Source organism: Stegostoma tigrinum, chromosome 47, assembly GCF_030684315.1.
Source record: "Stegostoma tigrinum isolate sSteTig4 chromosome 47, sSteTig4.hap1, whole genome shotgun sequence".
Lineage (NCBI taxonomy): Eukaryota > Metazoa > Chordata > Chondrichthyes > Orectolobiformes > Stegostomatidae > Stegostoma > Stegostoma tigrinum.
This window is the reverse complement of record NC_081400.1, coordinates 4,783,884-4,797,694: the sequence shown is the minus strand read 5'-3', so window position 1 is coordinate 4,797,694 and position 13,811 is coordinate 4,783,884. Positions and strand designations below refer to the sequence as shown.

The following is a 13,811-nucleotide window of genomic DNA, read 5'->3' as shown; positions in this document are numbered from 1 at the left end:
GTGCTAACAGTAGCATAGGTGAAGTAGCAGTGGTTGCTAAATTGGGGGACCCTTATTCTTGGGTGCAGTGCTGGTCAGCCTGCAATACTGGGCTGCTGCAGCTCTTGCTCTGCACCTTTAGACTCTAGTCCTCGATGGAAAGGTGTACCCATGCTCTTGTTGGTGGACTCATACAGCCTATTCACTTGTATAACACATGGCTATGTCAGTGACACAGTAGGGGACAGTTGATAAGAAAGACTTAGATTCCTATAGTGCTTTTCAGATCCAAAAGCTCTGTACAGCCAATCAATTATTTTTGAAGTGCCATAAATACTTGCATGCAAATGGCTCCAGGAAACAACAATGTGATAATGACCCAGTTCAGTTTCTTCTTTCAGTGCTGGTGGTTCGGGGAGAAATACTGGCACTGGGCAGAACCGAACCATCCCACCCCACCCCACCCAATTTCTGGAGTGGGGTCCTCAAGCCGAACCCATGACCTTCAAACTCTGAGACAGGGTGACTGGCCTCTGGGCCTGAATTGCAGCTCATACTTAATGTTTGTCATTCAGTTTTGCTCTTTGTGGGATGGTGTGAATTGGGTGGGGGCAGGGTGTGGTCTCGTTTGACCAAGTCCCTCACCAACAGGACTAATCTCTGCTTCTTGACAGCGCAATTCTACTTGTCTGCACATCCTGTACGTTTGCTGTTGAGACAGGAGACGGAGACGAGATGGCCCAGCATCTGGATCAGAACCCGGGCCACGGACCCTGTTGCTTTGTGACGTTTTCAGGTGAACGGGGGCAGGTGGCAATTGACGTTGGAGGTTGGCAAAGTGAATGCTGAAACTGGGAAAATAGAGGGGACAGCTGGAGCTAGGGTAGTGGGTGGTTGCTGAGGAAGTGGGGGGGGAATCAGGAGTTGGAGGCAGTGCTGTTTGGAGTGGACAAGGGAGTCAGAGAAGGAGAGGGGAGTGTTGGTGGTTGTTGGGAGCTGAAGCAGGTTTGCAGATACAGGAGATGTAGAATCCCCAGAGGGTGGAAGCAGGCTATTCAACTGTCGCGTCCACACTGAACCCCCACCCACCCACACCCCTACGTGGCTAAGCATATGGACGTACATGGAATAGTGTAGGTTAGATGGGCTTCAGATCGGTATGACAGGTCGGCACAACATCGAGGGACGAAGGGCCTGTACTGTGCTGTAATGTTCTATGTTCTATGAAAGCTATCCCATCCAGATCCACCCTGCCTACCCTATCCCTGTAACTCTACATTTCCCATGGGTAATCCAACCAACCTGCACTTGCCTGATCTCTCTGGGCAATTTAGCATGGCCAGTCTCCCAGTCCGCCTAACCTATATGTCTTTGGACCATTGTAGGAAACCGGAGCACCCAGGGAAAAACCACACAGACAGAGGGAGAACTTGCAAACTCCACACAGATATTGAACCCAGGCCCCTGGTCACTGTGAGGCAGCAGTGCTAACTGCTGAGCCTCTGTTCCGCCTGTGGAAGGAGAGGGGCTTGGCAGTGTCAAGATGGTGAAGAGGCATGTGAGAGGGTGATGGGGTTTGGCTGGGGTGGAAGAATGTTGGTGAGTGCGAGAGGAGGATTCCTCGTTGTTGTGCAAGAGTTTCGTTGTCCTGGGTTTTGACAATTACCAGAATCCCTCTGTTTATTTTTGTTGCACTTTCACGTGTCTCCTTCATCTTTCTTTGACAGTGGGGGATCGCAAGGGGAAAGCAGCCAAAGTGATGGAGGAACCATCGCCAGTCTCACAGTCAAAGCTCACAGCCTCTGATTCCGAAATGGAAGAGGTGGGGAATGGCAGTGCGCAGAACCCTAAGGCTGATGAAGAACGGAAGGATGAAAGTCTGGGTAAGCAAGTGTTAAAAAGACTGTGTTGCACAAGTCAACCAGCTGCTTTCCTTCCCATCCGTCATAAATGCTGTTCACACAGTGTTTGCGTTTGCTTGTAATCTTCCATCTAAGCACCTGGAGCCTTTAGTTTACTGGGACTTTCCGTCACTGGGACTGGCCAAAGGCACGTTGTAGATTGAAGGTGAGGCTGAGACAAGGTTTACCTGTCATTGTCTCCATATGAAGGAGGTGCAATGGAACTCATGGGGCATTATGCACAGAGCAAAGAGACTGAGGCCCAAGATCCTGACTCCGAAGCCAGACATCTACCTTGACAAAAGGGCAAGATGGGAAACTCTAGCAGACAGGACAAGCCAGTAAGCATTCTAGCTCTGTGATGACGGAGCTGCTGTGATCCTGGTGGGAAGTGAATTTGGATGCTGCAACTGAGGGTGCTTGTACTAATAACACCACCCCCCACAAAAAAATGATCCCATGGTTCTTGTGTGGAAATACCAGCTGTTAGAGTGTTGAGCTTTTCTTTCAGCAACTGTCACGTCTATCTATCCGTTTGGGCAACTTCTGAGCTCTCTGTTTGTGTCACCTAAGCACTGCCTGCTAAAGAGGAGAGGCGGCCTGCATGGTGTGGCTTTAGGGTTTGCTTGGAGGGCAGTAAGTTTTGACGGGGCTTGCGGTCAGGAAGGAACCAGCAAGGGGTTTGCCAGTGGCCTCTGTCATTCAAGCAGGAAGGAAGGGGAGATAGATGATGGAAGCTGCGACACGCAGCCATGTCCGTGAAGAACTTAGAAATGCTGACCCTGCCTACACGTGCTTGTAGTCCTCAGAACAAAATAGGGCCTATCTTCCTGGTAACAGAATAATGCAAGAAGATTTTCAGAGTTAAAATACATCAGACGTGCGTCAGTGATATTGTTCTGATGTCACTTGCGTGTATATTTGACGATTCAGAGGAGGTATATTTGGAATGTGAAAATCAAAGGCAGGATTAGCATCCTGAGTTGTTAATGGAACCCCACATGGATTGCTTAAATGCATTTCAGAATGGGGAATGTACTGTCTCATTAAGACTAAATATTTAATCAGGAAAGGAGTCAAGGGTTACAGAGAAAAGGCAGGAAAGTGAAATTGAGGATCATCAGATCAGCCGCAATCTCATTGAATAGTGGAGTGGATCTGATAGGCCAAATGGCCTACATCCACTACACCTTGTGATGTATGCATTCTCAAACATGTAATGTAATAAAACAAGACGTTGTCAAGGAATCAGGCTAGCCATAACCGCGTAGATGTTAATTAACCAGCTCAGATGTGTTATGGCACCACTTTGAAGTAGGTGAGATTTGAACTTGTGGCTCAGAGGTGGGGACACCACCTCTGTGCCACAAGAACCTTCAGCGTAACCATGTAAGCCAGTTATTATATATCAGGCGTTTGTCATTTCTCCGATCTCTGAACAGATCGGAAATAAGTTTTGGGTTTTGCATGACCTTATCTGATTTCTGAACACATCTCTCACCTCTAGATCCGCCTATCAGCGAGGTCAGGAATCCAGTTGCCAAGTAAGTACATATTGCATTGAGTTCACTGGGCTTCCATTGGCTGGGTGGTGGGGTTGATGTGACCTGTGAGGAGCTATGTGGGGGTCACTGCGATTGGTCTTGCAATAAAAAGTTAGTGCAAAAGTGATTACATCAACCCCACTGTACTCCCTTCCCATCTATAATTTGTAGTTCAGCCCAGTGCTGTCTGGGAAATATTTGAAGGGGACAGTGTCAAGAGTGCTTTGCTTTGAGTTTAAAAAGTAGAGAGTTTTACTTTCAGTGTAAGAGTAGAGATAGTTACCCAATATCTAACACCACGCAGTCACTGCCCTGTGAGTGCTTTGATGTGGGTGGTGCAGAGAGAAGTTTACTTTCAGTTTTAAAGAAGTAGAGTGAGGTTGACCTTTAGTTTAAAACAGTAGAGAGCGTTTTACTTTGACCCTGCCAAACACTCCCAGGACAGCATGAAGTTAGGTACAGAGTAAAGCTCCCTGTACTTTGTTCCCCATCTCACAACTCAGGGCAAGACACCAGGGGTTAGATACAATGTCAAGGGAGCTTTACTTTTTTTTTTGGTTTAAAAGAGTAGAGTTGGCCATACCATGTGTCCTCCCCCTATCCTGGGAGCACAAGGTGGGGAGCACGTAAGGGTACGTTTCTCTGTATCTAACACCGTGCTGTAGCTGTACTGGGAGTGTTGAATGGTGACAGTACAGAGGAGGCTTTACCTGCGGTTTATTCAAGTAGAGGGTGTTTTATACTCTCTATGTAATTCCCACTGAGGACCTGTCCTGGAGTCTTTGATGGGGACAGTGTTGAGGAAGGTTTACTTTCAGTTTGAAAGAGTCATGGGAGCTTTACTCTGTATGTAATCTTATTCTGTCCCTTTCCTTGGGAGTATTTAATGGAGTCTGTGTAGTTTTTGACTTCCTGTGTCCAATTTTGGGCCCCACACCTCAGGAAGGACATACTAGCCCCGGAGCGTGTCCAGCGGAGATTCACATGGATGATCCCTGGAATGCTAGGTTTAGCGTATGATGAACGGCTAAGGATCCTGGGATTGTACTCATTAGAGTTTAGAAGGTTGAGGGGAGATCTAATAGAAACTTACAAGATAATGTATGGTTTAGAAGGGGTGGACACTAGGAAGTTGTTTCCGTTAGGCGGGGAGACTAGGACCCGTGGGCACAGCCTTAAAATTAGAGGGGGTAAATTTAAAACTGAAATGAGACGACATTTCTTCAGCCAGAGAGGGGTGGGCCGGTGGAATTCATTGCCATGGAGCGCAGTGGAGGCCGGGACGTTGGATGCCTTCAAGGCAGAGGTCGACAAATTCTTGATCTCAAAAGGAATCAAGGGCTATGGGGAGAGTGCAGGGAAGTGGTGTTGAAATGCCCATCAGCCATGATTTAAATGGTGGAGTGTACTTGATGGGCCAAATGGCCTTACTTCCACTCCTATGTATTATGGTTTTATGGAATCTTTGTGTTCACCTTTAAAGAATAGCAAAAGCTTCACTGTGTATCCAATCCCTGGTGTGCCATCATTGTCAGTGTATCTTTGCACGGGTCTCCTTCTTTAGAAAGTTGAGGACTAAGGGCAAGGATAAATTTCTCGTTGGTGTTTATGTTATTGTTTGGGACATAGAGCTGTAAAACACAGGAAAAGGCCCTTCTGTCCACCATGTCTGCACTGACCATAATGCCATTATAAACTTGACCCATGTGCCTGAATGTGGCCCATATCTCTCTGTCCCCTGCCTGTTAAATGTCTACATGCAGCATGTTCCAGCACCTATAAATAAAAACTTGCCCTCCACATCTCAGGTTACGTTTCCCCCTTTCACCTTAAACCTAAGTACCCTAGTATTTGACATTTCCACCCTGGGAAAAATCTCCGACTATCCACTTTATCCATGCCTTTCTAGATTTCTTATGCTTCTAGCAGGTCGCCCCTCAGTGTCCAACAATTTCACTTAATGCAGCTCTCCTGTCTTGTCGTCATAATCCTATACCTTGTTCCTTTTCAAATAACAGCCTGATTCTATTTTGAATGCCTCAATTGAACTTGTCTATACCACTCTCTCAAGCAGTATACTGTAGATCCTCCTGGGTGAGAAGGGGATGGCAGGTAAGATGGATGACTGTGTGCCCAGTGGCAGATAGAGCAGTAGTCAGAGAATCTGTTTGAAATTTCACGGATCCGTTGATGAGTGTCCTGGATTCTCTGTTCCTTCCTCCAGTCCAGAATTAGTTAATCAGTTTTGTTTGTTTATCTGCCTCTCGTAGGTCTCAGCAAGTCAAGACTGTGCGGCTGAGCACTGTCTGTTCCAGCAACTACATCAACGCAAAGATCAGTACCCGGCCAGCCCTCGCCAGCTCACCAACCCCTCCTGCTGCTGCCAGCGATGGTAATGAATTAGGAGCAGGAGAAGGCCACTCAGTTCCTCCAGAGCCTGGGAGTCCAATCTGTGTGGAGGAAGACAGGAACAGTTCAACTCCCATTTATGTTGTGGAGGACAAGAGCACCTCAAGCCCAGAACATCCTGCAGAGGAGGAACACCGCTCAAGTCCCGCCTGCGTCACGGAGGACACGAACGATTCAAGCCCAGTGCTCGTAGAAGAAGACAAGAATGTTTCGACTCCTGTGCGCGAAGAGGAGAACCAGAATGGTTCGAGTCCACTGTGTGTGGCAAACAAGGATGAGGCTGCCTCGAATCTGGAGTCTGTTGAAGAGAAGAACGAGTTGTCCAAGGTAGATGATGACGGTGACAGCCAGCGTCAAGAGTTGCCCCCGAGGAGGAAGTCTTTGTCCGAGCACGAGTTTAAGGTGGTGCTGCACGCGTTGTGCTGTGGCATGCGGGCTGCCACAGAACAATACAGCGAGACACGGAGCCAGGTGGAGCAGTGGCTGAATGAGTGCGCACAACAGCTTGATTTACTGAGTGTCCATAGCGAGTCTGGGGCCTCGACCCTGCTGTCCCCTGAGGCCGAGGAGCGGCTGGTCGAGTGGGTGTTGGTGCAGAGGGAGAGGCAGCTACCCCTCACTGAGGAGACCTTCCTGCTGAGACTTTCGGAACTGCTGGGATCCCAGGACCAGGTCGGTGATTCCGATTCTTTCCACTGTCTCTGGGGCGTGGGCTTCCTCCTGAGGCACAACCTCATCGCCTACGCCAAGATTACGGTGGCCCGTGAACTGCCGAGGGAGATGGAGGACAATGCCCGTAGCTTCCTGGAGTTTGCCCAGCGCCATATCGCTGGCCGTGACTTCCCCCGCCGTATGATTGGCAACATGGACGAGATCCCGATCTTCCTGGAGCCTGAGGTCCTGAGCCGGCCTGAGGGCACCCCAGGGGGCCTGGGGGTGACCGGCACCGGGCAGCCGCAGTTTGTGGTTGTCTTTACCATCCTGGCAGATGGTGGCCTGCTGCCCACTATGGTGTTCTCTCGAGGAGGACTGCCGCCATGGCTGATGGTACCCAACGGTGTCCTCCTGGAGGTGAAGGAGACAGGCCATGGAGAGTCTGAGGTCTTGGAGCTATGGCTGAACCGGGTGTGGAGGCAACACGCGGCCCAAGCCCGGCGTGGCCGGAGCGCCCTGGTGCTGGATGCCAATCGGCAGCACCTCTCCGATGGCTTCATTGACCGCCTGAGCCGCTGCTGCTCCCTGCCCCTCGTCGTCCCCAGTGGTTGCACCTCCCGGCTCCAGCCCCTCGACATGTGTGTCAGTCAGGCTTTCCGGAACTTCCTGCAGAAACGCTGGGCTGAGTACGCCCGTGAGGCACGCTGCTACCGCGATGTCTATGGCGACGTGCTACAGTCCCTGCTCAACTGGGTGGCGGAGGTGGCCGATTTCATTGCCGCTAATGGGGACCTGGTGCGGCAGTCATTTGTGGCTTCCAGCCTGCTACCGGGCACCACCTCGGCACAGCGCAGGGTGGCGGTGCAGGAGGAGCTAGTCAGCTTCCTGCAGGAGCAGCTGGAGCTGGGTACTAGGCTGGATGAGAACGGTGGAGGAGACCGTAGTCCCACTGGCCTGCCCTTAGACCCCAGGCTGCTGACCAGGCTGTTTGAGGCAGAGAGTGACACCGATTCCTTCCACGGCTTCCCCGAGAACGATTTGTAAATAACTGTGACCAGGCGCTCTTCCTCCTGGGAATGGTTGGTGGGTTGGGATGGGGGAGGGGGAGGGCGGGAGTTTAGATTGAACCAGGCACAGAGGGAGTGGGAGGAGATAGGGTGGGGGAAAGAGAGGGCATGTGCAAATGTGAGAGAGAGGTGGGGGACTGAGGCCGAGTTTTACAGACAGTCGGTGGGACTCTCCTCGAGCAAGAATGATGTTATCACCAGCCTGACCTGCGAGCTTCCCCACTCTTCCCTCTGATTGGAACATCAGCTGCTGCCTCTGGGGCATCTCCCTCGCAGACCGACCCCCCCCCCCCCAAAAAAAACCATCACAGTGCTGTCAGAAGCGCTTGATCATTAGCACTGGAATCAAACTGTCATTTTTGTGTCTGTCCACGGTTGGCCATTTCTGTGCGAGATTCCAATCTCTGCTGTTGTGGGGAGGGTCTCTAACTTCTAAACACAATTTTCCCTCTCTCTTGTCCTACGCACGCACACACACACACACACACACCTAGCAGAACTGGGGGTGTCAAGGCCTTGTGGGTTACCCGGTCTGACCCCCCTTTCTTTTCCATTTTGGGATCAGGTGGAAGGGTGTCCCTCAAGCCGGTCTGATCCTCGGGCCAATCCCGATCGCTGGTAGATGGACTCTTGGCCCGAGTCGCTCCTTGTGCTCTCCCACCCGGTCACCTCAGGGCACAGGGGCCTGCAGGTGAGCTAAGACTGTTTTGGGGGTGGAAGGGTGGGCTCGAGACACAGTTTTAACCTACCTCAACAATGGAGCAGGACTCCCATGGGACCACTTCCAGTAGCGCCTTGATGGTTGGTAGCTTGAGGTGTGAGGAACTCTAACCATGTCTCCCTGTCCCACCATCAACCCCAAGCCTCACTACTTGGCCTTCCATTGCAGATCATTGTTCGCTTTTGCAGAGTTGCCGGAGAGGAATGAATCAACCCAGCTGGCAGGTCAGCTCCGCTGAGTAGAGCCCTGGCCCCAGATGTGTATGTGTATGTATCAACACACAGTTGAACAGCTGGGATTTGAAAACTACCGTATCCTCTCCACCCTTTCCAAATGGAGCTGCTGAAATCAGCTAACTCCACAACACCTTGGCTCGTCTGGGATCTTTTGTTGCTGTGGCCCCATCCCCATGTACTCTTGAATAAGCTTATGATGGCAATGTGCAGTCTTGACTGCTTTCCCGAAAACACTACACTGCCTCAAAAGTAAATCGGTTAAAGACTGCGACACAGGAGAGGAGTGAGTGGGCAAAATGCCAACAGGAAACAAGGAGTCAAATCCAGAATCCTCTGAAATGGTTGAGTTTGTTCTGGGTGCCTTGGGGTGTGGATTTCTGTCTTTGGCCCATAGCTGGGCGGGTTGAGTAATGTCCTTCCTTGAGGTAGCCAATTGCAAATTTGCCACGACCACTTCCTCAAAAGAAAAACCCAGTGGTGTGATTTCTACCACAATTGAACAGTAAGGGAGTTTAGCTTTACTTTTTGTTTTTAACGGGGTGGGTGTAATCCACAGGGGTTTGGGGTGGGGGGATGTTTTAGAAGTTTGTTGAAACTTTAGCTATGGGGGAAGGGGATTGGTATCGTCAACTGGGTCGAGTTCTTTTTATTTGGCAGAGCGCGCTGGCAGTGTCAGTATATTGCTTTGAAAGTCTCCTGGCCTCAGGGTGGTGCCACGTCGGTTTCAGGATATGTCAGGGAGGGGAGACGCGTGTCAGGTAAAATGGCCCTTAGGTGGCACTTTGGTGGGAGGGGCGTTGGTCAGTTCTGCCACAGCTCTGTCCTCAGGGTGAAGGCAATGGACAAGTTCGAAAACATACTCTCCCTCCCAGGTCACCAGGTATGTTAGAGGAATGGCCCTGTGTGTGTGAAACTGGGGCTTGTACCCTGTGTATGTTTGTGTTGACTTCTGCACAGGCACTAGCTTTTAGGGAGCAGCCTGAAACTCAGCAATACGGAACTTTCCTAAAGCAGATATTCTAAATGAGTGTATAATGTATGTTTAATCTCTGCTCAGTTATTTTTCCACAGTTGTAAATAATTGATGTATATAAGGATCAGTGTTTTTTTCCCTCTCGCTCTCTGTCTTCCTTGGTATTTTTGTTCTTATACGGTTGGCTAAGTCACCAGGTCACTCAAATATCCTGATGATATGGGACCCAGTTGGCCACCTTCCCCATTGTGGATACCTAGGGCTGCCATATGGCCAGCTGGTTTAGGAAGTTTTCAGAATGCAGGTTCAGTGTGAGGAGTGGTAGGGTTAGTGTCCAGGACAGGGCTTCTCCTTTTTCCTTCCTCTCACTTTGCTTCCGCCCCACTTTTTCGTTCCCCCTTTCTTCTTTGCCTCTCTTGTGCTTGCTGTCCCTTGGTTCTGTGCCTGTCTCTCTTTCTTTCCTTCTCTCTTCCTGTCTTGCTGGCAGTCCCTTTTTCTGTCTGTTTTGTATTTCTCTGATGCTGTCTTTCTTCTGTGCACTTACCTTTGCTGTCATTTTCTCTTTTCCCTGACTGTCACCGCCTGTAAGGGCTGCAAGGCTGATGAAGATCCCACAGTCTCTCCACACACCCACCACCCCCCATCTTACAGGTTTCCAGCATCTGTGGTATCTGCTCTTATTGCAGGAGGAGACCATTCTGCCCTCCTGCCTGTGCCAGCCCTTTTTGAAAGAAGCTTTCACTCAGACCATGCCCCTCTGTTCCCTAACCTGGCAATTTTTTTACCCCCCCCCTCCCTTGAATATTTATCCTGATTTTGGACATGGCAGACACCCAAGTCATAGGGGGTCCTCTGCATTTTATGAAAGAAAGTTACCCATCCGCCCCCTTCTCCTTGCCTGTGGCTACTCTCCTCAAGTTGTCCTTGCCCATTTATTGACTGGTGCCCTCTCCACTGGACACCATACCCATCAAGAGTGCCTGTTTACGTAGTGGGACCTCAAGGCTACAACACACTCCTCTCTCTCCTCCTCCCACCCCTCCAAAAAAAAATTGCTGTCCAGTCCAACACCACTCCCTCCCCTGACTCATGGTACGTGTCTTCCCTCCATCATCAAAAAACTGGAATCCACTGGCAGGGTGCAGCTGGGAAAGCTAAACCACCTTTGTGTTTCTTTTAACCTTAAGAGCAAATTTTGTGTGTGCAGGTGATGACTGATTTAGGTAAAACTACTTGTGCTCAATGGTGTGACCCCTTTTAGAAGTTAGCCACCCCATTTCAGGGTGCCCCCGTCATCCCTTTCACATGAAACACCTCCTATCCCCCTGCATTGGTTAGTTCTGGGCTAATTTGTGGACGGGGTGAGGGATGTGGTAGCTGTTTTACCCTAGCGCAGTTGTAGGTTGACGGCTGTGAATGGAAGTGAATTTTTAGTTATCACACGGGCCACCCCCAGCTTTTCATTTTATAGTGTCATTTACTGTGAGGGTTGGGTGCAACTAAATTCAAGGTGCTCGCGTGGGGAATTATCCGAGACTCCGCTTCACCCTGGGGTCTGAGCGTAGCGTAGGAGGACGGGCGCAGAAGTGGGAACAAGAGCTGTGCGAGACGCAGGCCGGCCTGGTGCTGTCTAAGGGGAGATTTTCTTTTTTTCTGTCTCCCTCCCTCCCTCTCTCGGCATCGGCCCCGGCACGATGGCTGGAAAGAGGAAAACAAAAACATTTTTTTAAAAAAAATCTTCTTTTCGTCATGACAGGGGTAAATAAACCTTAGTTTTTTTTTCTAAAAATAAAATATAGTCACGGTTCGCCGAGCGGTGGCCATTGGGGTTTCTTTTCTCCCTCTCTTAGAGAGTTAAGCTGATGTACGATAATTTGCATGGATTACTGTAACTTTTGAACTTTTTGTGTCACTGAACTTTGTTTACGTTTTGACCCCTTCACCCCAGTTGCTTTGTAAGTAATGGACAATGTACCTGTAATTGAGAAGGGACGAGGAAATAAAAGTTTTTTTTAAAAAAAAACACACACACACATTTCTATAAACTGTAAGCTGGTTGCTTGTGATGGTTTATTTTGCTGTTGGGAGACGGTCTTTGCTTTCCACGGGGGTCCTTCAAAAATTGGGGGGCGGGAGTAGTCATAATTTTAAAGCAAGCGGCTGGACGTTTTCAGGAGAAACATTTTCACCCAAAGATGGTAGGAATCTAGAATACACCATCTGACAGGATCATTGAGACAGGAAACTGCAATCTTATTTTTTAAAAAATATTTGAATGATTCTTTATCCGTGAGGCCACGCCTAGAGTACTCTACAGTTTTGGTCTCCTTACTTGAGAAAGGCTGTACTGGCACTGGAGCGGGCTCAGAACGTTTATTAGGTTGATCCCAGAGTTGAGAGGGTTGGCTCATGAGGAGAGGTTGAGTAGACTGGGACTATACTCATGGGAATCTTCAAAGAATGAGGGGGGCATCTTATAGAAACAGATGAAATTGAGGAGGGAATAGAAAGAGGAAGGTTTTCTGCATTGGAAGGTGAAACTAGAACAAGGGGGCATAGCCTTAAAATAAGGGGGAGCAGATTTGAGATTGAGCTGAGGGAGAACTTCACCCCAAAGGCTTGTAAATCTGGAATTCCCTGCCCAATGAAGCAGTTGAGGCTACCTCATTGAATGTTTTTAAGCAAAGTTTTGAACAGTAAAGGAATTAAGGGTTATGGTGAGTGGGCAAGAGCTGAGTCCACAAAAAGATCAGCCATAATTTTATTGAAATGAGAAGCAGGCTTGAGGGGCCAGATGGCCGACTGCAGCTCCTATTTCTAATGTTGTCATAATATTAAAGGCTATGGCCCTAGTAGCTGATAGTACAAACTTGATGGGCTGAAGGGGTCTTGTCTGTACTGTATGATTCTGATTTGACTTTTTTTTTCCTCCCACATACGTACCATTGTGGCTTAGTGGAGAAAGCTAATAACCGAAACAACTGCTCATGCTTTAAATCAGAATCAAAAACAGAAGTTGCTGGAAAAGCTCAGCAGCTCTAGCAGCATCTGTGAAGAGAAATCAGAGTTAACATTTCAGGCCTGGAGATGCTTGCTCAGAACTCCGAGCTTTTCCAGCCAATTGTTGTAGTGAAGAAAGGTAATGGGAGTTCATTGTTGTTTTAGAATCTGAAAGAGGAAAGCGCGCACACGGGATGTTGGAAATGCTCAACAGGTCTGCAACATCAGAGAGAGAAGCAGTTAACATTTCCAGTCTGGTATGACCTCAGAACTGAGAGATGTTGGAAAATGTATAAATGTGAGAGAAAACTTCCAACAGCCACATCTATACTTCTGAAAGTCAGAAAGGTCAACCCTTTTATTTCCTCTCTTCTTTTGATTCTGGCAGACCCGAGTTTCTGCAGTATTCTGAGAGTTTGTTCCAAAAATCAGTGGGGCTTAATTATGGAGAAAGAGAAAAAGATGTAGCGCGTGTGTAAAATTAATGTGTGGAAGAAGGACTTGTCAATTAAGAGTGAATTAAGTAAGACGCAGATGCGGCGGGAATGAATGCAAGAAGAATAGAGAACAGGCACAACATGGTCAGTTTCTGGAATTCAGTGTTTTGAGGCTGCTGAGGGTGTAAAGTGCTGAAGTGGAACAGGAGGTGTTGTTTCTGCAACTTGCATCATGCTTCATTGGAACATCGCCACATGCCAGGGACAGAGATGCTCGCGTGAGAGCAAAGGTGGCCCTTTGAAGTGATGAGTGAGTGTGTTCGATGCTTCAGGGTCGCCCTCCCTTCTGTTTTGTCTTGTGCCTCGTCCCCATGCAAGCCCTGTTGAATTTATCACTATCTCAGACTTGAAGCTCTCCCTCCTTCAAGCTCCAAGGCATCTGTCAGCACCAATGTGCGAGTGAGACCAGGGTGTGATACTCTGGCTGTGAGCAACAAATAAGTTAGGGCAAGGCCACTCCAGCCCTACTCTGCCATTAAGACCCTATTGAACTCTACCTTGTGAGAAAATATGAGGATTCTGCTTCCACCACCTTTTTATGGAAAGGAGTTCCAAAGACGTGTAACCCTTTGAGGTAAAAATGACCTCTTTGACCGCTGAGATAACAAGGAGTAGAGCTGGATGAACATAGCAGACCAAGCAGGAAAGCTGACGTTTCGGGCCTGGACCCTTCTTAAGAAATGGGAGTGTCCCTGTAGTGGTTCAAGATTGCAGCTCATTCCCACCTTCTCAAGGAGGACAGTTAGGGACCTGTAGTGAGCACTAGTCCAGGCAGTGATGGCCATGTCCAATAAATAAAGATGTTAAAATAACACTGGTAAGTGTCCTGA

The 13,811-nt window shown here is 48.9% G+C and overlaps 1 protein-coding gene across 10 annotated transcripts in view; it reads left to right on the top strand.

The window, feature by feature from the left end:
- The window catches only part of pogzb (pogo transposable element derived with ZNF domain b), a 40,345-nt gene extending 32,755 nt beyond the window's left edge, over window positions 1-7,590 (top strand). For all 10 annotated transcript variants that reach the window (XM_048525808.2, XM_048525810.2, XM_048525805.2 and 7 more), the window contains 4 exons: window positions 654-775; window positions 1,707-1,862; window positions 3,388-3,424; window positions 5,695-7,590. In XM_048525808.2, coding sequence (XP_048381765.1) covers window positions 654-775; window positions 1,707-1,862; window positions 3,388-3,424; window positions 5,695-7,531 — 2,152 coding nt within the window. In that variant the 3' untranslated portion in view covers window positions 7,532-7,590. The remainder of the gene's footprint in view (window positions 1-653; window positions 776-1,706; window positions 1,863-3,387; window positions 3,425-5,694) is intronic.
- Window positions 7,591-13,811: the final 6,221 nt, after the last annotated feature.